The 27,298-nt window shown below is 32.4% G+C and overlaps 1 protein-coding gene across 2 annotated transcripts in view; it reads left to right on the forward strand.

Moving 5' to 3' along the window:
* Positions 1-26,419, forward strand: part of LOC114332309 (uncharacterized) — a 35,427-nt gene extending 9,008 nt beyond the window's left edge. Inside the window, exons 1-3 of one of the 2 annotated variants that reach the window (XM_028282108.2) lie at positions 13,270-13,500; positions 17,012-17,224; positions 21,114-26,419. In XM_028282108.2, the coding sequence (XP_028137909.1) occupies positions 13,341-13,500; positions 17,012-17,224; positions 21,114-21,880 (1,140 nt within the window). In that variant the 5' untranslated portion in view covers positions 13,270-13,340 and the 3' untranslated portion in view covers positions 21,881-26,419. Of the gene's footprint in view, positions 1-13,269; positions 13,501-17,011; positions 17,225-21,113 lie in introns of those variants that run through there. The other variant, XM_028282095.2, reaches the window with a different exon arrangement.
* Positions 26,420-27,298: the final 879 nt, after the last annotated feature.

Genomic DNA, 27,298 nt, shown 5'->3' on the forward strand with positions numbered 1-27,298 from the left:
AAATCATCATCATTGTTAGATAAACTGGATGCTAGCTGAGCCACCAAAGAAAAATATTCGCGTAAAAACCCTTTAAATATAACATAGATGCGTTAAAATTGCATACTTTAATAAAATGCCTTATGATGGTCACATGGCAACTAGGATAATGCCCTAAGGTAATGTATTTAAATTTCCCAACACGTGGGATTCATTACCTTAGGGCATTATCCTAGTTGCCATGTGACCATCATAAGGCATTTTATTAAAGTATGCACTTTTAACGCATCTATGTTATATTTAAAGGGTTTTTACCCGGATATTTTTCTTTGGTGGCTCAGCTAGCATCCAGTTTATCTAACACTGATGATGATTTTTTTATAAAAATCGAAAACGTTTTGTTGTGATGTAGCCCTTCAAAGGGATTTTAATAAAATTTTATAACTTTTACAAAGGATTTTTTCCAATTTTTTTGATTGATGGTATACAGCCAAGTCCAGGAAAAACATTTTTTTCTTTGTGGATTTTGTTTAAAACGTTTTAAAAGTTTGACATTCCTCTCCTCAGTTAGCAGTAACTTCCTTTGTGGATTTCTTAGTTGTCGCTCAAACTTGCCGCATTGCTCTCATAGTGATCCTTTCTCAAGTTAACATATTCCTTTTCTAACCTGTCTGCACCGTGACCGAATCCTTTGTATATCTATGTATCCGGTTGCCTTCCATCTGTATATCTATTTTGGATTTTGTTTTTTTTTTTAATCTACTTACGTATTAAAATATTTTTAGGTATCTACTTCGACAGAAATTACAACATTTTTTATATTTGGAATGCCAATGAGGACAACGGCGTGTTCTGTTATCAGAGTTCCGCCACAGAATCTGTTTTAGATGAAGATGAAACAGTCCAGCAATTAACATTCCGGAATCAGAACTCATCTGTTACATTACAGAGGAGTGAAGAAACAATTTTGACTGCATGGAAGACAAACCAAGATTATGTGATGATAAGAAAAGAATTTCATTGTTTAAGTCCAATATCTTTTACGAAATTTGCGTCACTTGTAACTTCAGATCATGCTCCACCATCATGTGATCTCGATTCAGAGGAACTTGATCCAGAAGAACCAAGTTACGAAAGACTATTAGATGGCGCATTAGATCCGACTCTTATTGTAGTAATCGCTTTAGTTGGCATTTTCTTTTTCATATTTCTAATAATGTGTTGCATATGGAGATGTATGTGCTCTGCTTCTTATTATGCAATGAACCGTACTGATCACAAACTTCAACCTTCATTTACGAAACAAATAGAGAGGAACGATAAAGTTTGCTCGTATTTGGACCCTTTGGAACCTCATGAGTATTGTGAACCCGGTAGTTTACTCGAAAAAGTGTACGATCTTCAAGGAAATCGGATCCAGCCTCCACTTTATGACGAAATTCCAACAGCTCCTCTACCCCCAGATTATGAAGAAATCCCAAAAAATTCCATACCACCTGAGTATGAACAAATCCAAAGAGCTCCAGGTGATTATGGGTACGTAAATTGCGTTAAACCTCCAAACACAGAAGAGGATAAGCACACTAATCAGGAGTCAGATTATGCTGATTTGGATCTTCTCGGCGCAGAAGAAGATGCGCCGAAAACTACGGTTAACATCTAGATAGATACAAGGCTTCGCTTTAAAGCCAACAAAATCAACAAGATTAAACTAACCTAGTTTTTAGTTATCAATCAAATATAAATGTGTGTGTGTGTGTGTGTGTGGTGTGTGTGTGTGTGTGTGTGTGTGTGTGTGTGTGTGTGTGTGTGTGTGTGTGTGTGTGTGTGTGTGTGTGTGTGTGTGTGTGTGTGTGTGTGTGTGTGTGTGTGTGTGTGTGTGTGTGTGTGTGTGTGTGTGTGTGTGTGTGTGTGTGTGTGTGTGTGTGTGTGTGTGTGTGTGTGTGTGTGTGTGTGTGTGTGTGTGTGTGTGTGTGTGTGTGTGTGTGTGTGTGTGTGTGTGTGTGTGTGTGTGTGTGTGTGTGTGTGTGTGTGTGTGTGTGTGTGTGTGTGTGTGTGTGTGTGTGTGTGTGTGTGTGTGTGTGTGTGTGTGTGTGTGTGTGTGTGTGTGTGTGTGTGTGTGTGTGTGTGTGTGTGTGTGTGTGTGTGTGTGTGTGTGTGTGTGTGTGTGTGTGTGTGTGTGTGTGTGTGTGTGTGTGTGTGTGTGTGTGTGTGTGTGTGTGTGTGTGTGTGTGTGTGTGTGTGTGTGTGTGTGTGTGTGTGTGTGTGTGTGTGTGTGTGTGTGTGTGTGTGTGTGTGTGTGTGTGTGTGTGTGTGTGTGTGTGTGTGTGTGTGTGTGTGTGTGTGTGTGTGTGTGTGTGTGTGTGTGTGTGTGTGTGTGTGTGTGTGTGTGTGTGTGTGTGTGTGTGTGTGTGTGTGTGTGTGTGTGTGTGTGTGTGTGTGTGTGTGTGTGTGTGTGTGTGTGTGTGTGTGTGTGTGTGTGTGTGTGTGTGTGTGTGTGTGTGTGTGTGTGTGTGTGTGTGTGTGTGTGTGTGTGTGTGTGTGTGTGTGTGTGTGTGTGTGTGTGTGTGTGTGTGTGTGTGTGTGTGTGTGTGTGTGTGTGTGTGTGTGTGTGTGTGTGTGTGTGTGTGTGTGTGTGTGTGTGTGTGTGTGTGTGTGTGTGTGTGTGTGTGTGTGTGTGTGTGTGTGTGTGTGTGTGTGTGTGTGTGTGTGTGTGTGTGTGTGTGTGTGTGTGTGTGTGTGTGTGTGTGGTGACGTTTGTCTTCGAACTATGTTCATGTTCACCTTCAAATCGTATTAATCACGTATTCTTCTTCTTCGTCAACCATTTTACATCCACTTCTTAATGTATATCTCTTCCACTTACTTCTAACTTTTTTCTTCTTACGGTGCCTTTTCCTTAAGGACGTTGGCCATTTCATTTGCCCATTTAATCCTATTTGCAGCCGCCCTGAATAGTTCTATGGAGGTCATATTCTTCCAATGTCGTAGGTTTTAAAGCCAAGAGTTGCGTCTTCTTCCTGCTCCGCTTTAGCTATTTATTTTGCCTTTGAGTATAAGTTGGAGCAGTTCATATCTTTGATTTCTTACGATGTGACCAAAATATTGTGTTTTCCATTTTTTTATTATAAGTATAAGCTCTCTTTCCTTGTTCATGCTCCGCAAGATTTCCGCATTTGTCGCATGGGTCATGTAGGATATTCTAAGCGTTTTACGGTAACACCAGGATTTGAATGCTTGGATTCTTTTTTGTGTTGCTGATTTCATTGTCCAGGCTTCAACACCATAGAGCAAGGTGGAGAAAACATAGCACTTAAGTATTCTAGTTCTCAATGAGATACCCAGCTGGCGGTTGCATAGAACTTTTTGCGTTTTGTAAAATACTGTACTTGCCTGTTCCAGACGTCTCCTTATCTCTAGTAAGTGGTCCCAAGTTTCATCAAGATTTCTTTTAAGGTACGTTATTCTTGTTACTCTTTCCAGATCTGTTTCGTCGACATTGACCTTCTTTCTGTTTTGGTGTTTCCTGATGACCATTGTTTTTGTCTTCTTTGTATTAAATTTCATTCCAAATCCTCTAAATGCTGTCGTTACTCTGTACATTAGGCGTTTTTCTTTATTTTACGCCAATCTAATTTACTGTTTGTCTGCAACTGCTCTTATCTCATCAACCATCTCTTTTAAGGTCTTCTCATGCTTCTTGTCATCCTTCTTTGTCTCCATTATAGGATTCTCTGTGTCCACCTGGTACCATCAGAGCTGGCTATGTAACCGGCCCAATACCTTTTCATTTTATTTAATTTCTTCCACTATATCTCTGATCTTCGTTCTACGTTTTATTCCAGTGTTTTGATCTTACCTTTCAGTGATATTCCAAGCATGATTAGTTCCATTGCCCTTTCCGTTTTTTTCTAGTTTTTAGCATATTTTTTCATAAGGGCAATAGTCCCCAATTTATAAGTACAAACTGGTAATATACATGTGTTATACAGGGTGTAACGAAAATACAGGTCATAAATTAAATCACATATTTTGAGACCAAAAATAGTTCGAATGAACCTAATTTACCTTAGTACAAATATGCACACAAAAAAAGTTACAGCCCTTTGAAGTTACAAAATAAAAATCGATTTTTTCGAATATATCGAAAACTATTAGAGATTTTTTTATTGAAAATGGACACGTGGCATTCTTATGGCAGGAACATCTTAAAAAAGAATTATACTGAAATTTGTGCACCCCATAAAAATTTTATGGGGGTTTTGTTCCATTAAACCCCCCCAAACTTTTGTGTACGTTCCAATGAAATTATTATTGTGGTACCATTAGTTAAATTCAATATTTCTAAAACTTTTTTGCCTCTTTGTATTTTTTCGAGAAGGCACTTTTTATCGAGATATTACTTCTTTTTTAATATGGTTCAAAATATACCTAAAAATGTAAATCATAAATAAATTTTCATATTATTACCAAGTCTCCATAATCGTACTTAGCCATATACAAATATGTGGTGGATTTGACAAATATTCGAAATATCTCGATAAAAACTGATTTTTCGAAAAAGTAATAAGAGGCAAAAAAGTTTTTAAAATATTGTGTTTAACTAATACTACTAAAATAATAATTAAATTGGAACGTACACAAAAGTTTGGGGGGGTTTAAAGGAACAAAACCCCCATAAAATTTTTATGGGGTTTCCAAATTTCACTATAATTTTTTCTTAAGATACCACTACCATAAGAATGCCACATGTCTATTTTCAATAAAAGATATTTAATAGTTTTCGATATATTGGAAAAAATCGATTTTCATTTTGTAACTTAAAAGGCCTGTAACTTTTTTTATATGCACATTTGTACTAAGGTAAGTTAGGTTTAATCGAACTATTTTTGGCCCCAGAATATGTGATTAAATTTATGACCTGTATTTTTGTTACACCCTGTATAGGTACATTTTTTTTTATTTATTGGCATGGAGGTGTTTTTCAATATACAGGGTGTCCAGAAACTCTACCGACAAACGAAGACAAGAGATTCTTCAGATAATTTTAAGATAATTTAACCCAATTCACTTAGTCCGAAAATGCTTCCTAAGGGAGCTACAGCTCTTTGAAGATGGCGTCTTATAATTAGTTTTTCTTAAATACCTCCAGAACGCTTCTATTTAGAAAAACAAAAATTGGTACGCGTATTTACCTTAAAGATATAAATCTAATCCATCCACTGCAAATTTCTAGTACCGATCATAGGCGTCCGTTTTGGGCAGGGAAACGGTTATTTTATCGCATAACTTTTTTATCTTTAACTTTTATGCATCTCTGACACTGGATTATTTAATTGTGTACTATAGTACTAAAAGGTACTCTTGTTTTAAATCGGTAGGACACACCGTTTTCTAGAAAAATCGACTTGAAAACGTTTCGCTTTTTGAATTAAAAAAAAAATTAAAAAAAAACTCTTTTGAAATACGAAAACTGGTACATTTATTTATATTCCAGAGATAAATTGATTTCATTAATTGCGAATTTCTAGTAATACTTGACACTAGAATATTAAATTATGAGGTATTCGAGTACTAAAAGTTACTCTTACTTTATGTTGGTAAAATACTTCGTTTTTTGTTGAAAAGTTCTTTCAATCTTTTTTCAAATTCCAAAAACGAAAACCTTTCAAATCGATTTTTCTAGAAAACGGTGTATCCTACCGACTTAAAGCAAGAGTACCTTTTAGTACTAGAATACCTTACAATTTAATAATCCGGTGTCAAAAATGCATAAAAGTTAAGGACAAAAAAGTTATGCGATAAAATACCCGTTGCTCTACCCAAAACGGACGCCTATGACCGGTACTAGAAATTTGCAATTGATGGAATCGATTCATCTCTGAAAAGTAAATATGCATACCAATTTTAGTTTTTCTAAATACAAGCGTTCTGGAGGTATTTAAAAAACTAATTTCATGACGCCATCTTCTAAGAGCTCTAGCTCCCTTGGCAAGCATTTTCGGACTAGGTGAATTGGGTTAAATTGTCTTAAAATTATCTGAGGAATCTCCTGTCTTCGTTTGTCGGTAGAGTTTCTGGACACCCTGTATATTCCAGTTTAGTACCTAAAGTAGTCCATGCTAGGTGTGTTCTTCTTTTAATTTCAGCATATGGATTTGGTTTTTCCAGTTTGATGACATGGCCCAGGTATACATAATTTTCATCATTTTCTATGGAATGGTTTTGTATTGTTATATTTCTCTGGTCCTGGATTATTATTTTTGTTCTACTGTACTTCATTTTTAAGGCTACCGTTCTAAAAAGTTAATTTAATTGTGGTAATATTTTTTTTAGTTCTTGGATATTATCAGCTATTAAAACTATGTATAATTTAAATAGTGAATAGTTTGGGAGAAACGGTGTCTCCTTGTCTCTGTGTAATATATGTACTTATAGTCTGGGCTGATTATCGGAAAATAGGCCATTTTTGGGAAAAGTTATTTACCAGCAATTTTATTGCTGGAATCGAATCTTATCATTTAGCCTAATAAAATAAAAAAAGTCAAAATGTAAATTCGTACAGGTTAAAACAAATTTTATATCAAAGTTTAGGTGGGTACAAAAGATATTTTCAAGAAAGTATCCAAATCATACAAGGGGATCATTGTTTAAATAATTAAAAAGGGGTCATTTTTGCAAAAAAAATACTTTTTTAACTGCTGAGGTAATTCACTTATCAATGAAGGTCAATGGGATTTTTTTCTACAAAGCTGAAGGGCAAATCTTTCACATAAGACTTACTAAATTAAATTTGACCCCCTATTTATTTAAATAATTGTATATAAAACTTAAAAAACAAATTCGCAAATAATTATTTTTAGCGTTTTAAATAAGCACTATAAAATATCTTATTTTACAGAATAAGTTGCACTATATTACCAGTATTAAGCAAAACAAAATTGGTCAAAAAATATTTAATATTTTTTGAGATATTGAAGTTGTTTATTTAATGTTACTATATTTTCAATTGCAAAAACGCGGTTGTTGCCAAAGAAATATTCACCTGCTTAAGATCTCATTATTTTTATTTTTATGTATATTGTCGATAATTGTATCGATACATTCAAATTTCAATTAAACTCCCCCCTAAAATGGCATTTGAAAATCATACAAATTTGTTTATAATTTGTTTTTTTAATAACGTCGCGGAGATTAAGTATTTTAAAATGCCGTTTCGATAATTGGGTTCCTGGGAATTTTTTACTAATTAACACAATTTTTTGTCGTTTTTTCTTCTTCTTTATTTAAAGATTTAAAAATTATTGTTACCAAGTACTTTAAAACTATTTAACGTATCCTTATCATACTTGGCAGAAAGTGTGGCTATTATACACCCTACTAAATTGTGATTAATAAACGTTTCTAGCTAGTGCCAGAGGCGTACGACAGGGGATAGTGAATGATTGACCTTTCCCAAATTCTACGCCACTGAGTGAATTACTATTTTAACGAAATTTTTCGATTCTCCAATACTTTGTCTGTAAATAACGTTATTGGTATCGATAAAGTCATAAGTTTGAGAGATATTGGAAGTTTAAAATGAATGAATGAATTAATCAAAATAACTATGCCGTTTCATTTTTAACGTCCAATATCTCGAAAACTAATGACTTAATCGTTACCAGTAAAGAGTATATTATTTACATATAAAGTATTGGAGGATCGAAAAATTTCGCTAAAATAGTAATTCCATCAGTGGCGTAGAATTTGGAAAGGGTCAACCATTAACTATCCCCTGTCGTACGCCTCTGGTAGCAGCTAGAAACTTTTATTTGTCACAATTTAGTAGACTGTATAGTACCCACACTTTCTGACAAGTATGATAAGGATGCGTCAAATAGTTTGAAAGTACTTGGTAAAAATAATTTTTAATTTTTAAATTAAACACCCTGTAACTCAGTAACCAGCCACATTTTATTTAAGTGATTTTAGACCAATCTTAATATTTTTAGGTCTAGAATCTATAACTTAGAGATTCGACATTCTTAATGAAACTTAACCCTGAAAGGGCCCGTAGTAATACAATTCCAAGAAAAAAAAAGAAGAGGAAAAAAAGACAAAAAAATTTGTTAATTAGTGAAAAATTCCCAGAAATCCAATTATCGAAACGGCATTTCAAAATATTTAATCCCCGCGACGTTATTAAAAAAACAAATTATAAACAAATTTGAATAATTTTCAAATATCATTTTAGGGGGAAGTTTAATTGAAATTTGAATTTATCAATACATTGATCGAAAATATACATAAAAATAAAACTAATAAGATTTAATACAGGTGAATATTTCTTTGGAAATAACCGCGTTTTTGCAATTGAAAATAGAGTAACATTTAATAAACAAATTCAATATCTCAAAAAATATTAAATATTTTTGGACTAATTTTTTTTTTTGATTAATACTGATAACATAGTGCAACTTCTCTTGTAAAATAAGATATTTTATAGTGCTTATTTAAAACGCTAAAAATAATTTTTTGCAAATTTGTTTTTAAAGTTTCATGTATAATTATTTAAATAATTAGGGGGTCAAATTTAATTTAGTAAATTATATGTGAAAGATTAACCCTTCAGCTTTGCAGAAAATAATTCTATAGACCTTCATTAGTAATTGAATGACCTCAGCAGTTAAAAAAGTAATTTTTTTGCAAAAATGACCCCTTTTTAATTATTTAAAGAATGATCCCCTTGTGTGATTTGGATACTTTCTTGAAAATATCTTTTGTACCCACCTAAACTTTGATATAAAATTTGTTTCAACCTGTACGAATTTACATTTGGTTTTACATGTAGTGAAATTTTATTTTACTAGACTAATTGTCTATATTAATAATATAGGTATGCAAAGTCCGCAGATAGTGTGCTACTTTTTTTATAAACAAAATGGCGCCCGAAAATCGTGTTTTTTCCAATTTTTGCTCTATAACTCCAAAGATTTTAACTTTACATTAAAAACACTTAAATAAAAATTCACCAAAATTAAATTCTACATAGAGACGTGTTTTTTCCGAATTACTTCGACGAAAACTTTCCCCGGAATAAGCGGGTTTTTCCAACAAAATCTTAAATTTTCAACTAAAGTTTTAGATAAGTACTTGTTAATCAATAACTAAAATACTTGGTAATGCGAAAGCCCTTTTCATATAGATTATAATTCCAGAAGACGATGGAAATTAAATGAACAGTTTAGCAACAATTGAATTGTGAATTAAAAATTTACGGTCGCTATAATAACGACAATAATTATGATGCATAAGAATATCTATGATTTTTTCATAAAAAGACACTATACCTATCTAATGTACTTTACAGAATTGAAATTGGACAATTCAAGCGGCCTCAGAAATATTTTAAAATTATAAAGAATTTTTTGGCTTATAAACAAATAGAATATCTCGGGAAATAATAAACCACATTAAATTATAAAAACGGTATTCGAAAAACAGAGGCAAAACGCTTCTTGTAAAAGAAAAAAACCTTTAATTATGATGAGTAGCTCCTGAGATACAACCGGTCAAAGTTGACCAGAATTTACGGCAAAGATATAAACAATAGGATCATAATTTTCAAACCATCACCTTTTTATTTTTGTCCTCTTTCTCCACACCAATTTTCATATCCTTAAAATACTCATAACATATATTATTATAATAAAAACTATCGATAATACGTGTGAAAATTGCCAAAAATAGCAAAATTCCAATCAAAAATTAGGTTGGAGAAAATGTAACCCTCAAAGTTCAAAATCGGTAAACGTTAAAAAAATGTATTTTCTCTGCTTTCCATGGAGCAATTTCCTTCATTCTTTTTTTGTTCCCAAGTAACTCGAGTAGAGCCATCGAACTAATGCATCATTAAATGTCAAACTTGCTTTTGTTTTGTTATAATAAATTAATTTATTTATTATAACACAAAATTTTAATTTGTTTAAATAAAAATTGTTTAAATAATTATACAACTTTCAAATGAGAATATTTATGTTTTTAACTTTATAAGGTACACTTGTAGTAAGTTTATCTAAAAAAAGCCTACAACTGGAAAAAATATGTAGTTTTCTGTTCTTATAAATAAATTAATCTATTATAACAAAACAAAAGCAAGTTTGACATTTAATAATGTGTTAGTTCGATGGCTCTACTCGAGTTATTGGGGAACAAAAAAAGAATGAAGGAAATTGCTCCATGGAAAGCCGAGAAAATGCATTTTTTTAACGTATACCGATTTTGAACTTTAAGGGTTACATTTTCTCCAACCTAATTTTTGATTGGAATTTTGCTATTTTTGGCAATTTTCACACGTATTATTGATAGTTTTTATTATAATATAATATATTGTGAGTATTTTAAAGATATAAAAATTGGTGTGGAGAAAGAAGACAAAAATAAAAAGGTGATGGTTTGAAAATTATGATCCTATTGTTTATATCTTTGCCGTAAATTCCGGTCAATTTTGACCGGTTGTATCTCAGGAACCACTCTTCATAATTAAACGTTTTTTCTCTTAAAAGAAGCGTCCTGCCGCTGTTTTTCGAATACCGTTTTCATGATTTAATTTAGTTTAATACTTACCGAGATATTCTATTTGTTTATAAGCCAAAAAATTGTTTATAATTTTAAAATATTCCTGAGGCCGCTTATATAGTCCAATTTCAATTCTGTAAAGTACACTAGATAGGTATAGTGTCTTTTTATGAAAAAATTATAGTTATTCTTATGCATCATAATTATTGTCGTTATTATAGCAACCGTAAATTTTTAATTAACAACTCAATTGTTGCTAAACTGTTTATTCAATTTCCATCGGCTTCTGGAATTATAATCTATACGAAAACTGATTTTACATTACCAAGTAATTTAATTATTGATTAACAACTACTTATCTAAAATTTTAGTTGAAAATTAAAGATTTTGTTGGAAAAACCCGCTTTTTCCTGGGAAAGTTTTCGTCGAGGTGAATCGGGGAAAACACGTCTCTATGCAGAATTTAATTCCGGTGAGTTTTTATTTGAGTGTTTTTGGTATAAAGTTAAAATCTTTGGAGTTATAGAGCAAAAATTGAAAAAAACACGATTTTTGGGCGCCATTTTGTTTATAAAAAAAGTAGCACACTATCTGCGGACTTTGCATACCTATATTATTAATACATACAATAATAAGATTCGATTCCAGCAATAAAATTGCTGGTAAATAACTTTTCCTTGTATTTTGCTAATTAGCCCTGAGTATTACTGTTTGGTACACTGGAAAAATATGTGGTTTAAGTCTTCCACTAAAGGTGTATGACACTCACAAAAGGGGCTGTGAAAGACTTCCATTTTAAAAAGATGCGTTGAAGAGCAACCGTGGTGGACTTTAATTCTAGTAATAGTAGAATAGTACATTGTTTACCGGGTAGGAAAAGCTTAACATTCCTGGACGACTGTGAAGATTGCTAAGTCGAGGCGCAAGCCGAGACTTAGCAACACAGAGTCCAGGAATGTGGCTTTTCCTACGAGGTAAACATACTATTTTTCCGCAAATCGTTTAAAATTCGACAGATATTGATTGATTTAAAAAAAAAACGCGATAATTTTATTCCCAAATAAATGGTGCTTTGAAATTCCTAATAAAATTACTTGGGTTACTATGGAAACGTATTGAGGTTGAATTGTCGAACTTGACGCTTATAAATTTAATTGCTGGTGTTCTCGAAAGTAAAATGATAAGTGATGATGAAATTTCCATTCCTGGGACTCCTCCAGAGCTGGTTGAGGCAGTGAATACTGCTTCATTAGAATTATTGCCAAAGAAATCAAGAGAAAAGTACGAAAATGCATACAGACGTTTTATGGATTATCGCATGAGTAAAAATACGAGTTCTTTCTCAGAAAATGTTGTAATGGCATACTTCCTAGACCTTTGTTTAAAGATGAAATCTTCAACATTATGGGCCAATTATTCAATGCTGAAGTCAACCCTTGCACTTAAACACAATGTAGATATATCTACATACTCAAAACTTCGTTCTTTATTGAAACGGCAAGCTCAAGGTTATAGGGCAAAGAAATCTAAGATTTTAACGAAGGAAGAAATTGAAAAATTTATCCAGGAAGCTCCAGATAAAGAAAATTTAATGATTAAGGTAATTTACAAGGTTTTAATAGCAATGTGTTTTCTATCATTTATGTAGAACACTAACAACTGTACGGAAATATCATTTCCTTACAGTAAGGAAATGACATTTCCTTACAGTAAGGAAGTCCTGACTTTTTCTTCAAGAGATTTTGAGAGGAATGTCAAAATTTCCTGGCGATTTGCGGAAAACAATATTATGATTTGGAGGGAGAAAAGGTTAATTAAGGAATTCTATTGAGAGGAGTTGGATAAATTGAATACTAGTGACTGTTATGAGCATTAGGTTATACTTTTATAATAAAGTTATTATCAAATATAGGAACCGCTTGAGATAACTGTTTTTTATCAAACATAAAATCATTAATTTTGTATTTCTTTACTAAATAAAATGTATTAGATATCAAATAATTTGTATATTATTGAATCTCTGGTCTATGGTTTTCACCTAAAACGTCGTAAGGGTTTGGGGGACCAAAGTGTCCTAATATCTTGTTCATTTGGATCTAGATTACTAGAATTATGTAAAGTGAAATGCTTTAGACCTAAATACAAAACCAAAAGAAATAGGATTAGAAAAACCAAATATCTAATCAACGAATCTCTAGATAAAACTGGGAGTATAACTCTGGACAATAATAATATAGAAAAGGTTGAGTCGTATATATACTTACGACAAAAAATAGAACTGTCAAAGCTTAACCTGAAAGTTTATTTAAATAGAACATATTCTTTGGCATGGGCAGCATTTGGTCGTTTGAAAACAGTATTTAAATCAAACTTACCAAATACTTTAATTGCAGAAACCTTCAATCAGTACGCATTGCCGGTTCTCACATATAGAACTGAAACAATGGCCTTTAAAAACAACGTAGCCTAACAAAAGTACTATCAGTTTACAAATGACAACAAAAGATACGATGGGGGAATTTTGACTAGCACTGTATATTTATATTGTTAGTAGTTATTTACCTCAGCCACTTTAGCCACCGCAGTCTTATATATACTTAAATGTAAAATAAACAAAATCGCTACTAATTGATAAAAAACCGTATTTCCCAACCACACAAAATAATGTATTAAAAAAATATGATTCAGGTATGTAGCAACCTCCTTATCATTTTATAATCGAAGTTGCGAACTAATCTCAATCCAGACGCAAATTTAATATTAGTTTGGCTTTTACGGTGAATAAAATATGATAGAAAAACATGTATTTTCCATCAGAATTGTTGGTGATAGTGAGTTTGATTTCTCCTATTTTAAGTGACTGTTTACAAAAAACTGCGTATGGAAACTGGTCTGTGACTGTATCCACTTATAGAGCTTACGGCATTGGAGATAAATATAAAACTTTATTTAATTTAACAGGTACAACTCTTTAAAAATTAGTTATTTTTTTCCAGCTTTAATCAAATTTGGAAAGCCGAATAATGTTAACAATATCTAAACATCGATTAAGTTTGCTTTATAGTTTTTGACTAAAGTAAAAATCAACAAAAAAACAGCCCTCAGCAACATTTAAGTTCATCTGGTAAAATAGAGCAATTTAATAGAATAGAAATATGCTTTATTGTCATTGAAAATTGTACAGTTTTATAGACAAAGCTTACAAAGAGTAAAAAAACAATAACAAATACAATTTACCAAAATAACATAAATCATCAATATAAATAAAAAAAGAATGTGTGTGTACTTTGTACGCACGTAAGAAGTTATACTTCTATTATATGATTATAAACGAAATTAATATACTTTTTATTTATATTTTATTTAAATATAAAACTAATTTATACTTACTACTTCTCAAACATTTTTATTAAAACAGTGCCAAAAATTAAAATAATAAAAGAATAAAACACACACAAACACATTAAAAATGCCACAAATGATTTCTGAACATTAATTGTCGGAAATTTTTTTAACTTAATACGTATTTTCTGAAAATAAAATTATATAATAAATATACTTACAATCATAAAATGTATAAAAAAAATAAAAAAAATAAAAGTTTCTATTGGGATTTGAACCAACTTACCAGCGCGGCTGGTATTGGCGTTGTATTGGGGTTCACTCGCATTAAACGCTTCGCCACGGAGACAGTGTGTCATTATGTGCGAAGATCGACTAACTAAACGGATTAAACTTTTGACATTTTTGCATTATGTAAATCAAATTATTTTGATTTTGAATTGAAATGATTTAGAATTGAAAAAATACAACAAAACATAGAGTAAGAAAACAATATATTAGGTGAATATTGATAGAAATTTTGATGGTAATCAAATTATGTAAATAAAAGTATTACATCCTATGTATTTTGGTAGGTTCAAATGATAGTTCAAATGATATTACATACTATGTATTTTGGTAGGTACCTATGATACATTTACAATTATTACGTACCTGTTGCTTTAAAAACTATTTAAAAATCACTACAATTATAAACTTTTTTGTTTTGCCATATTGGATAATTTTTGTCATGTCATTTGAACATCCAATCAGAACAAAGTTGTAATGCGACTGCGCCTGGATCAAAGGTTTTAATCCTATTAAAATTCACCCTCATATCGTGCGTAAAGAAGTATAACTTCAAAAATAATGAAACAAAACAAAAACAAACTATTGCAAAATTTAAATAAATTGCCAATTGCCAAATCTACCTTAGGAACTAATAAGTTTAATAAATAAACAATAAACAAATATAGATACAGTATTACTTCAATATAAAGACATTGCAATTTCTTAGTTATTCGAACAAAGAAGTTCGAATATAATTAGTTCAGCAACCCCAAAAGCCTATAACTAATCCGTTTGCATTAATGTAGTACCGAAGACCCTCTAAACTCCAGGAGCCCCTTTCATTGACCTTGGAAACCAGGTGCTCCGCGAGTCTGTTCTAGTGGCATATTCGTGTTTAGCGACCTCAAAAAACCCTCCAGTAATTCATTTGCATCAATTAAATGCCGAAAACCATCGAAACTCTAGAAGATGACGTATCTTTCAGTGGCCCTGGCCACCACGTCCTCCGGAGATCGGTTCTGATGGCATATTCGTGTTTAGCGATCCCAAAAGCCATGAGTAATCCGGTTATATCAATTTAATGCTGAGAACCCTCAAAATTCTAGAAGATAACGTCCGTTGAAAGTCAAGGTCAAAGTAAAGGTTGCCATTGGATAGGCCGGAAAAATCTTAGGCTACTGGTACTTTTATTTACTCCAAACTTCTACATGTTGCCAGATAACTAGTAACTCAGGGAATTGGAATACCCGGCAAATCTTATAATTTTCCGAGTTTGTGCCTCTATATCTTGAAAATTCTCCATACGATCGAGATGTGCCCGGGAGAACTTTTTATCAGGATGCTTTAAAGAGTATTTTCCCAAAGTATGAACTAAATCAACTCGGACCTAATTTCCATAAGGTTTGTGTGGGGTACTTTGGTTTTTTTATGATAAGAGAGTCCGCGTTCTCCATTAGGCATATCTTAATAATTTCTTCATTATTCTTTCTAAGTCTTCCAAGTTGTCGGCTATTATAACTGTATCACCGGCATACCTAATGTTATTAATTAAATTTTCATTCACTTTTACACCCACTGTCTCGTATAGCAAAGATTCTTGTATAATTTCTTCAGAATAAGCATTAAACCATAAAGGCAACAGTATGCAACCTTGCCTGACCCCTCTCCTTATCTCCATTTCTTCTCTTTCAACTTTCATATTTGATTGTTGGCTGTAGTATAAATTTGATATTAATGTTACTTCCCTCACATCCAGATTCGTTTTTGAGTACTTCTATAAGTCGGTCATGTTTTACCTTATCGAATGCTTTGTTGTAGTCTATAAAGCATAACGATCTCAAGGAAAGAGGGGGACTTTTTAAGGAATATAATGTTTAAAATGACAAACTTCTTTGTATAAGATACGAGAGGAGAAAATATATCACTTTAACTTATAATGTAAGAAACGATAAAACGGAAGAAGATAAATAGAAGAAAGAAGACATTACATAGCCTTCAGGATTGTTAACCGCGGATTGAAGAGAGTAGTCAAAGAAGATTATAGGAGCCTGATCTGTAAATCAATTGCTCTTTCTGAATCCAAATTTATTATTTTTATTGGGAATAAGTCACAATTTTACATTAAAATGAGTTTATTTGACCTTTCGGTTTCCACTTCTGAAATAGAGACGTCAAACTTATTTTAAAGTAAAATTATTGCTTATTCCCAAAAAAAAGTAAATAAATTAGTCATTGAGCGAATCTGACAAATTTTATTCCTAATATTGTTCCCAAGCTATTTTCTTGTGTCATATCGTATTGTTTTTTTTTTCTTCTGCAATAGGTTTTCTTCGGCCTGTACTATTATTAAAATATTGTAATATTTTTTTGATTTGCATTATTGAAAATTATTATTACCTCAGTTATACCCCATTCCACGAACATACGACCCTTTTGGATTATCGCGACAACGAATATTTTACTGTGCAAAATATGAAGAACGAAAGTAAATTGCAAATTATATTGTTGTTTATTGAAGTAATTATTAGAGCAAAATACTCTCGTAGTTCTTTTGTTGCGCACTAAAATATTCGTTGTCGCGATAATCCAAAACAGTTGTATATTCGTGGCATAAACCATATTTTCCGTATCTTAGCAACATACGTTAATAAAATATAACCTCTTCCAGATTTATTTTAAGCTTTTGCTCGTAAATAAATTAAACCTACGAATTTTTCTGTGATTAGTGTTTTTTCTTGAGTCTTATTGACCACTTCCAATAGTTAGAATTATTCATTACTCAGTACAGAGCATTTTCTCTCAATCTGATATAAATAGTCATACTAAAAGAATTACAAAATAATCTAAATTTCTGTTTCAGATGCTTTATCCACTTATTGTCAATATAAAAGCGACTGTAATATTAATATAGATAGAGTTATGAATTTAAAAAGAGAATTTTATCAAGAAACCTTCAAAAAGATAGTTCAATGGCACTTAAGAAAATATCAATTGGATCATACTGTAGTGACTTATTTGCCCTTTCATGAAAAAATATACCCCCTTCTACTCAGTGATGAAGAATTTCAAAAAGGTAATGTACATAGTTTTAGTATGATACAACATAGAGTTCAGCTGTGGTATATTCATATGGGAACTAATGATATGAATTGATTCATGTACGAAACGTTTTCCATTAATAATAGTATTAGGCTTGTTCTTTTGAATACTCGTCCGCTCGATCAGCATAACATATGGCGCTCTATCAGACACCTTCAATACACAACTATTAGACACATCTAAAAAATTGTAATTTTCTTTTGTACTTCACCCAGAATATAAATATTAGTCAATGATTTCTTTTAAAAATAAAAATATATACCATTTTTATTCAGTTGCAATGCGAAGGCAAAACCGTCTTATTTTTCACTTAGTATAGAGAGCACGACTCTCGGTAGTTTGTCACTTGGGGTAGAGAACAGCAAACCTACGCCTCTCTGATGATGATTCCAACAAGAACCGAAAATCGTCGATTAAGAGTGCTGGTTTGCGCTCGCTATACTAAGTGAAAAATAAGACGGGTTTGCCTTCGCATTGCAATTGAATAAAAATAGTATACATTTTTATTTTTATTAGTATTAATCCTATAGAGTAACTAGGTTAATTTTCCGTTGGAATTTTACTAAGCTGTAGACGGCGTTGTGAATGGCAACTTTTTAGAATTCCCTCTTGTCTTCAATACAGCATCCATCTGGCTTGCAATTTTTAGAAGCCATGGATGTGTCACCAGGAAAATGATCCCATAAGTTTTTCAATTAAATATCTTTTAAAAATATTTTTCAAATATTTTTATTAGGTTGATAAACTTAGGGCCGGTTGTTCGAATGCTAATCAACATTGATCACTATCAAATATTTAATTACTGTCACAACTGTCAATGTCAACTTTGGTTGGGTTGCTGAAAACATAGTTAATTATAATTATGAGATTAGTTAGTCAATTAACATAACAATTATTAACATAATTGATTAACTAATTTCATAGTTGTCATCAATAATTATGTTTTCGGCAACCCAACCAAAGTTGACATTGACAGTTGTGACAGTAATTAAGTATTTGATAGTTATCAACGTTGATTAGCGTTCGAAAAACCGGCCCTTAGACTTTGATTTCTTTTCAATTTAATTTAAAAACTAGAACATACTGTTTACCTTCTTATACAGTGCTAGTCAAAAGTCCGTACCCCCCCTCGTATCTTCTGAACGATTATACCTATAATAGTGAAATTTGGAGGAAGGAAATAAACGGACGTAAGCTTCTTAACTAGTTATGACAGGTGACGTAATAGTGACAGATGACGTTACAGAGCCACTGTGACCGATAATTTTAAATAGGACCTTATGGTAAGTGATACCTCGTTTGAAAGGTATTTAGAATACCTATTCAGTCATACTAATTTTTTTGAGTTTAAGCTGAATTTGATTTTGGTGAATAAATTAAATAAATATAATATTGTAGTTTCGAGTTTAATTAATAAAAATTCAAATGTCCGCCTATGAATTTTTTGGCAAAAAAGTTGACGTTTTTTAATTCTCTAGTAGTTTTTACGTCAACGTCAACCTGTTTGACAAGTAATCATAGGCGGAATTTTGAATTTTTATTAATTAAATGCGAAACTACAATTTTATATTTATTTCATTTGTTCATCAAAATTAGCTTAAACTCAAACAAAATTAGTATGACTGAATAGGTATTTTCAATACCTTTCAAACGAGGTATCAATTGCCATAAGGTCCCATTTAAAATTATCGGTCACAGTGGCTCTGTAACGTCATCTGTCACTATTACGTCACCTGTCATGACTAGTTAAGAAGCTTACGTCCGTTTATTTTCTTCCTCCAAATTTCACTATTATAGGTATAACCGTTCAAAAGATACGAGGGGGGGTACGGACTTTTGACTAGCACTGTACATATAAAATTAATAATTATTTATGTATTTTATACTAAGGACTTCCACAGTTTTCACTGAATTCTTTCATTCAACGGTTTTCTCTAGCTCTTTCTGTTCCACTCTTTTATCCGCTCTTTTATTCTATTTATGCAACGATTTTGGTCTGCTCTTTTGGACATGCCCGTACCAGATTAATCTCTTCCGTTCGATGTAGTCTATTATATCCGAGTTCTCTCCCCTTCTTCTCTTGATCTCTATGTTATTTATTTTATCTCTTTTTCTTACTTTGCAGCTTCTCCTTAGGAATTCCATTTCTGTTGCTTTTATTGTTTTTGGGTTTCTTATTTATTGTCCAATTTTTACACCCATAAGGGAGGATACTCCTTGTCATAGTATTATATATTCTTTTTGAAGTTATACTTCTTTAGGCACGAGGGTGAATTTTTACATTCCCTGGCGCATGCGTACACCGACAGTATGTTGTTAGTTGCTAAATCATCCAATCTATGTATGTATCAGCGCAACTTAGGTTTAAAAATGATATATTAGTGTTTTTAGTAAATATATTTATTATAATTTTTGTGTCTTTGGATTTGTCTTCCTTGGGAGTAAGATAATAAGTATTTTAAACATTTATTATATATTTAATACTTCACTTGATCGATCTATTTGTCACCGTCACCGTCGTTTGTAACTACGTCCCAGAAACCGTAAAAACAAAACTATAATGGGTTATTGGTAGAGCATTCGACTACATAACGCGAAGGTCCCGGGTTCAAATCCTGACACGGACGATTGTTATTTTTTTTTCTTTTTCTTTGTGTTGTTTTAATAAAATTTTTTGAAAGTGGTAATATCAAAATTAGTTTATTAATTAAATAAAATACAAATAAACTTTTAAGTATATTTATTTCGTTGAAATCATATAATAGCAGTATAACTTCTTACGTGCGTACAAAGTACACACACACATTCTTTTATTATGCTGTGGGTCTTATCTCACAGTACCAAGTATGCAGGTTCAATTTTCGTATGCAGTCTCTTATTTGTCCAAGTCTATTTTTTATATCTTTTTCCGCTGTTCCTTTGTTTGAGATTATAAAACCTAAATACTTATACTTGTTTGTTCCCCTGATCTGTTTACAGCTGTTTCATTTCTGTATTCTCCGTTGTTTAGGTATAGATATTCAGTTTTCTTTAGGATATTTCCATCCCATTCTTTGTATATTCCTGTTCCAGTTTTCTTATCATAAATCTGAGGTCATCGTCGTCTTGTGCGATCACTATTTGGTCGTCAACAAAACCCTGTAGTAGCTATTTTGATAGCTGCTTTGTTATTCTTGTAGAGTGCTTTTATTAATATTCGTGGAACTTCGATATCTTCTATTGCTTCCCATAGTTTGGTTCCAGGTATTGAGTCATATGCCTTCTTAAAATCTACAAAAGCGAGATGAACGGATCTATTTTTGGCCATTCTTTTTTCCATTAGTTGTTCGACCGTGTAAATGTCATATAAGCATGCTTTCCCCGCTGTGAAACTCCTATCCATGTTTACTTCTATTCTGTCTTTCTGAGGGTGACAGTACTTGTTTCTGGAGTCTATTGTTCTTTATTTGCTGTACATCCATCATTATACCTTTCGTATATTCTCCATTTCTAGCGTTATTTTCCATTTCCATGGCTTCTACCTTTCTTTGGTTTCTCTCGGATAATCGCCACGTTTCACATCAGTATAAGAGTAATAGCATACTTTTTACCTTCGAAGGTTGGCAATCATCATTTCTATTCTAACGTTTGACACTACAGCCTGAAAGAGTGCAGTTGAGCTGCATCGAAACCATTCTCTGAGGTTTCTGTCAGGACATTTTTCTTCTACCTATGCTGCACCTTCTTTGAATCATTCCCTGCATTATTATTTTTAGGAATATAATAATAATAATTTTATACTCTTAAGCAGAGTGTCATTAATATTAAATTTTGTCCATAAATTATGTAATTTCATTAAATTAATTATAAATTTCTATTTTTAGGTTTCTTCATCAACAAAACCTACGACATTATTTATTTGTGGAATACAGACATGCTCGTTTTTTGCTACGACAGTGCTGCCATAGAGTCTGTTTTGAACACAAAGAAATCCACCCATTACGTAACATTCTGGATACGTGGTTGGTCCATTACATTACAGCGACATGAAGAAAAGATGTGGTCTTCGTGGAAGACGAACCAAGACTACGTGTTTCTTGATAATGGTACTCAATGTGGGGAGTCGATGCCATTCTCGAAGTTGGCTTCACTTATAACTCCAGACCTGCCAGATGCTTCTCCAGGTTGTGATGCTAATCCAGAAAATTTTGAGTGGAGTGAACTCAACACGAAGCGATATAATGGTTCTGTAGTTTCTGAGAGCCCCATCGAACCATCAGAACCATCAGTCTTCGCAATAATCAGCATGGTTTTCTGTGGTATCGGTTTCCTTATAATACTCTTTTTTATATGGAAACGTTTACGTTCTTATTCCTTTTATTTACAATGCTGTAGAAAAGCTGAGCAGGAACCAGATCCTAGACAGTCTTCGTTTGTTAAACCAATAATAAAGAATGACCTACTGAGTACTTTAGATGTAAGACCTTTGGAAGTACATAAGTATTATGATGTAGGAAACATAAAAGTTAAATACTACGATCTTCAGGGAAATAGAATTAGAGTACAAGTTAATGAGCAAAACCCATTTACACCTCAATATGATTACGCATATGGACACGCAATTCGTCCAAATATATCAGAAACAAAATAGTAGTTAAAATTTACTAAGTATATTTTGAGATGTGTTTCATATACCATTCTTATGTATTCTGTTCCTCTCCTATTGGAGATTGGAAATAATAGACGGTATTCTAATCTTATTTATTGCTGTTTAAACTCTTTTAAAAAGGAGATTAATGGTGCCATCAAAGATTCTTATCCTCGTTCCTTGAGCTCTTGGCAGGGCATTCTGATACTCTAAATATTATTAGCTAGATATTAGCTACCTCCATTCAACAAATGGACGGCTTCATTTAGAGATTTTTTCATCAGAGTCTCCATTTGGTCTGTTCATCTTTTTAAAGATCTTCCTCCTGGTCTTCAGCTGTCTACCTTTCCTTCTACTGCCAATTATTTCATAGTCCTCGATCTATTGTTTATGAGCTTATGCTTGGTTCCCTTTTTGTAGTAGCATCTCTTTTTGGTTAAGTTTTTCTACCATTGATATGTTGGTTCTATGTTATATCTAGGATATACGCAAAATTCTTTTGTAGACCCATGTTTCGAAAACTTGGATCTTATTTCTTTCAATTTTTTTGAGAGTCCAAGTTTGAGCTGCATATATAGCTATGGAAAAAATAAGAGCATAGACGTCTCAAACCAGAATAGAATGGCCAAAAGCTTGGAGTTACATAATGTTTCAATAATGAAGAACACAAGAACGGTATAGACACCTACGGGACCTGATTAAAGGGAACAACATTATTGAAGCAGCAGCAAAAGATCAAACAGGAACAAATACTTGTGCACGAAGAAATTATTGGTTGGACGAATGCAATAATGTAACATAAGGAAAAAATGAAGCCTACAGAAAAATTCTTACGACCTAGAACAGCTACTGTAAAGATTTACCAGATAATCAGTTAAAAGGGAAAGAGGATACATAAAATAAAGAAACGAAACTACTTAACTATAGAACTGAAATGTATACAAAATTGTAACAAAGAGAAACAGCAACAGAAAAAAATTTAAGGTTACCCCAAACAAATGCAGAAGTCTGAATGGTGACCTATTAGCAACAAGGAAAGATGTATGGAATCGATGGGTAGAATACTTTAACTGGGTACTTAATATAAAGGAAGAATGAAAACCTGGAAAACAAGATATGAGGTAAGCGGAACAGACGAAAGGAAGAAGAACAACCAACGATGGATATAGAAATTCCTCGTCAGTGGGGGAATGTTGTAACCACAGAGAAATTTCGACCATTTATGCATAATACCTATGCACATCGAATAATAGAAAACTACCAGGCTGGTTTCGGAGATGGTAAATCAACAATTTATATTATAAGACTTTAAAGTTCTCGTTGGAACTTTACCGCGCTGAGCAGATGGGACCTGAATTAATATAAATTGTAAAATTCCCTCATCTTCCTTAGTCTCAGCATCCGTTATGGCTTGCAAATTTTAGAAGCCTCGGAGGTGTAACCGGAGAGGGTTCCCATTGTTTTCAGTCTGGTGGGATGTAGGGTAACATTATGTTGTTTTATATGCCACTAGATTGAAAACTTAGTCTTTTGCTAGCAGTTGCCGCTAGGGCATCTATGCCATTTCGTTCGTTGCAATCCGTGACTGCACGCTGGGATTTGTTTTAGTTGGATCAGAGGGAGCAGCAAATGTGCCTCCTGATAAGAGACTAATAAGTTTCAAAAGCGGTTGAGGTGCTTGCTGCACTCTCTGATTGGATCAGAATATGGTGCGGCTGTATTGTCGTTTTGCAACGAAATTGAAAATGGTTATTCATTTTTGAATTCATATTTTCTTTCCCCTTCATTGATTAAAAAAAAAACAATATTATTTCTATTTTTTAATCAAATATGAGGGGGTAGGCGTAAAATCTTGGTCCAATGCTATTTAAATGCATTAATTTTTTTCGAATCCTGAGAAAACTAATAAATATAATATTTAAAAAATTTAAACGCAGAATAAAAGATTACATTATTACCGATGGTTGAAAGTCCCTGAGAATAAACAAAAGGTTTCTTTTGAATGAAATATTTGAAATGAAAAATCCGACAAAATTTTCTCTTTTTTTTCACCCCTGTAACTTATTAACCCGCGAGTAGTCGCCCGGTGAGATAGAATCTCAATTTTTATCGTTTTTCGAGATAACTTGATGAAAAATTTTGCAATTTTGAAAAAATTTCGTAAGTGTCTCGAGGAAGGGTGTAGTAATGCGTAGGAATTTTTTTTCTTCTTCTTTTTGTGGAATTTGTGGCTTTGGGGAGAGCCAATTAGCTTTAACCCGCGAGTAGTCGCGCCGTTAGATAGAATCTCACAATTCATCCTTTTTCGTAATACAGTAAATCCTGTCAGTAACGGCCACTAAAAATGAAAGAAATATTGGCCGATATAGAAAGGTGACCGCTATTGCCAGTTTTTGTAGTCTACATATAATTGATTTGGGAAATTTTTAAACTGGCCGTTAGGACAGGTGGCCGATGTTGGCAGGTGGCTGTTAACACAGGTTTTACTGTAAAGTAAAATTTGTCAGTAACGACCACTAAAAATGAAAGAACTATTGGCGGATATAGAAAGGTGGACGGTATTGCCAGTTTTTGTAGTCTACATATAATTGGTTTGGGAAATTTTTAAACTGGCCGTTAGGACAGGTGGCCGACGTTGGCAGGTGGCCGTTAATACAGGTTTTTTTAATAAAATTGTTGGAAATATAAAAAGTAGATAAAAATAGTACAAAATAAACATTTGTTTTAAATTCGTATTTTGAGATAGAATCTCACACGCGACTATCGACGTTACAGAAGTGAGCGCGACTACTCCCGGTTTAAAATAAACATTATAGATGTTTTCAGGAACTTTTGGCCATCGGCAATAATTCAGTCTTTCAATCTGCGTTTACATTTTTCAAAAATCTTTATTAGTTTTCTTAGTATTCGAAAAAACTGAATGCATTTAAATAGCATTGGACCAAGATTTTGCGGGGTATGCTTTCTTAACTGCATCATATAAATCTTTATATTTATTTTGTTTTGATTTCAATGCCATTTCTTCTAAAGTATAAATACGACTTACTAACTAAATAGAAAACAATATTTTATTTCTATTCGTTCTTTCAGAACTGTTATTTCACACACAGTATGCAGCACATAAATAAACTAACAATTTAATATGTTTTTGCTTCCAGACGTTGTTCTGTATATAGAAGCGATTGTTTAAACCCAAAGAACAATGTTTTTTTGTTTGGTGTCCTGTACAAAAGTGCTACCTAATATTATTTTAACGCCGTGACTGATAAAAACGAAATGAACAGTATGCGATAAAAGTATCTATAATAGAATTATTCTTTTTAATTTTAACAAAGGTATATTTATTCGTAAACGTTTTGTTTTATTTTCAATTTCATATCAAAAACTATACGTTTTTATATGAATATCTGATACTTTAATGCTGGTAGAAACTAGTAAAAAATTATTTTTATAGACACAATAGCGACAAATTTAAATATACCAATATATTAAACGACGTCGAATGGGCACTCATACCCCCCTCCCCCTGTCGTACTCCGTCGTAATAAGCAAGCCCCCCTCCCTCTTCTCAACGACGTAGCTTATGGATGACCTTATATCTTAATTTTTTCATGGTCTACCTTTTGTTATCAATTTAAATGCCTTGATCGACCCCTGGGAGAGAAGAGTCCAATCCCTGTTAAATATATTTTTTAATAATATAATTAATTAAATGATTCTGGCCTTGTGGAAATCCTCCCTTGGGCCAAAAAACTCCAACTTTGAAGCGATGAGTTGTATAGTAACACACTCCGTGATTTTGAGTCAAACACATTTTGAATCTTTCCACACCCTGGATTCATGTATTTTAAAAACAATCTCATAGTTGTAACTGGAAAAGCTGAAATAAAATATTTTATTCCATTTGTGTTTGGTTTTCCAAAAACTTATTAAGTAAAAAAGTTAAATATGGAAGGAATAAAAGAAATACTTTTAGAATTCGATATAAAAAATACCAATGCCAAAACAATAGGAACCAAACTCAATCACCCTATTTAATAAAATTTACATGCCTATGTACAATCGAACCAATAACTCCATATTATTGTAAATATTATTCCATTGAAATCAACAGTTGTTGTATTTATCGACATTTCCACCCATAGAGAAGCAACAAAATTTCCGATGCAAATTTCTGCATATTCATATTTGCTCTATACATACAACAGACTGACAGTTTCCATCAACAGGAAGGAGTATATTGTAACTGTATATTACATGTTTAAATTCACGTAATAACAATTTCCCGATGCCAAATTTTTACATTTTTTGAAAATATGCCATGCTGTCTACATTTTATTATTATTCATATTCATATTTACAAAAAAAATAATACCAATAAACGCAGTTGAGTGTGTGCATGGTTGGGATATTAACTGCAAAACCTATGGTTTCATTCACCTAACCATATTTGACTTTGATTCTTAGTGTTAAACGACATGACTTTATTTATTGTTAAATAAAAACACTTATATTTATTTGAATAAAAATACTTACTTCATATTATTTTATTTACAAAAACAAAACAAGTAATACTAAAAAAAATATCTAAATATATATCTAATCGATTTATCATGTCAAATTACAATTTATTTGTTAGACGGACCGCGAGACTATACCTACAACACTGACTGCCTATACTAATTCAAAAGCGTCTTATATATACCTAAGCGAATAGATCCAGAAAATTCATCAACGACAGCAGCCAACTTTAACAGGTAAAAAAGAATTTACTAATACAATCGGCAAAGGTATAGAATGCAGAGAATATTTACATAATAAATGAAACAGGTATAAAAAGTTGTTTTACGTGGAATTCCAAAAATGTGCCAGAATCTTCGGTGGTCAACCGGGGCCTAGAAGCGTCACATTAGGATAAATAATAAAATGTATTAATATTTTAAATTAAGGGGGTATACACAACATCTTGGCCAATGCTATTTAAATCGAAATTACTTTAGCTATTTAAATGCATTCATTTTTTCGAATTCTGAGAAAACTAATAAATATTTTTGAAAACGTTAAACGCAGAATGTAAGATTACAATATTACCTCGGGCCGAAAGTGCCTTAGAATAAAAAAAGTTTTTTTTAAACGAAATATTTGAAATTAAAAATCACACTAAACGTTGTCTTTTTCTTTCACTCCTGTAACTTATTAAAATAAACATTATAGAAGTTGTTGGGGACTTTGGGCCCTCGGTAATAATGGAGTCTTTCATTCAGCGTTTAAATAATTTTTCAAAAATACTTATAGTTTTCTCAGGATTCGAAAAAATTTGATGAATATAAACAGCATTTGACAAAGATCTGGCGTCTATCCCCTTAAGAATGCTTTGCTTTCTTAGCTATTAATATTTTAAAAACAAAATAACTACGGAAC

This window comes from Diabrotica virgifera, chromosome 6 (genome assembly GCF_917563875.1).
Source record: "Diabrotica virgifera virgifera chromosome 6, PGI_DIABVI_V3a".
Lineage (NCBI taxonomy): Eukaryota > Metazoa > Arthropoda > Insecta > Coleoptera > Chrysomelidae > Diabrotica > Diabrotica virgifera.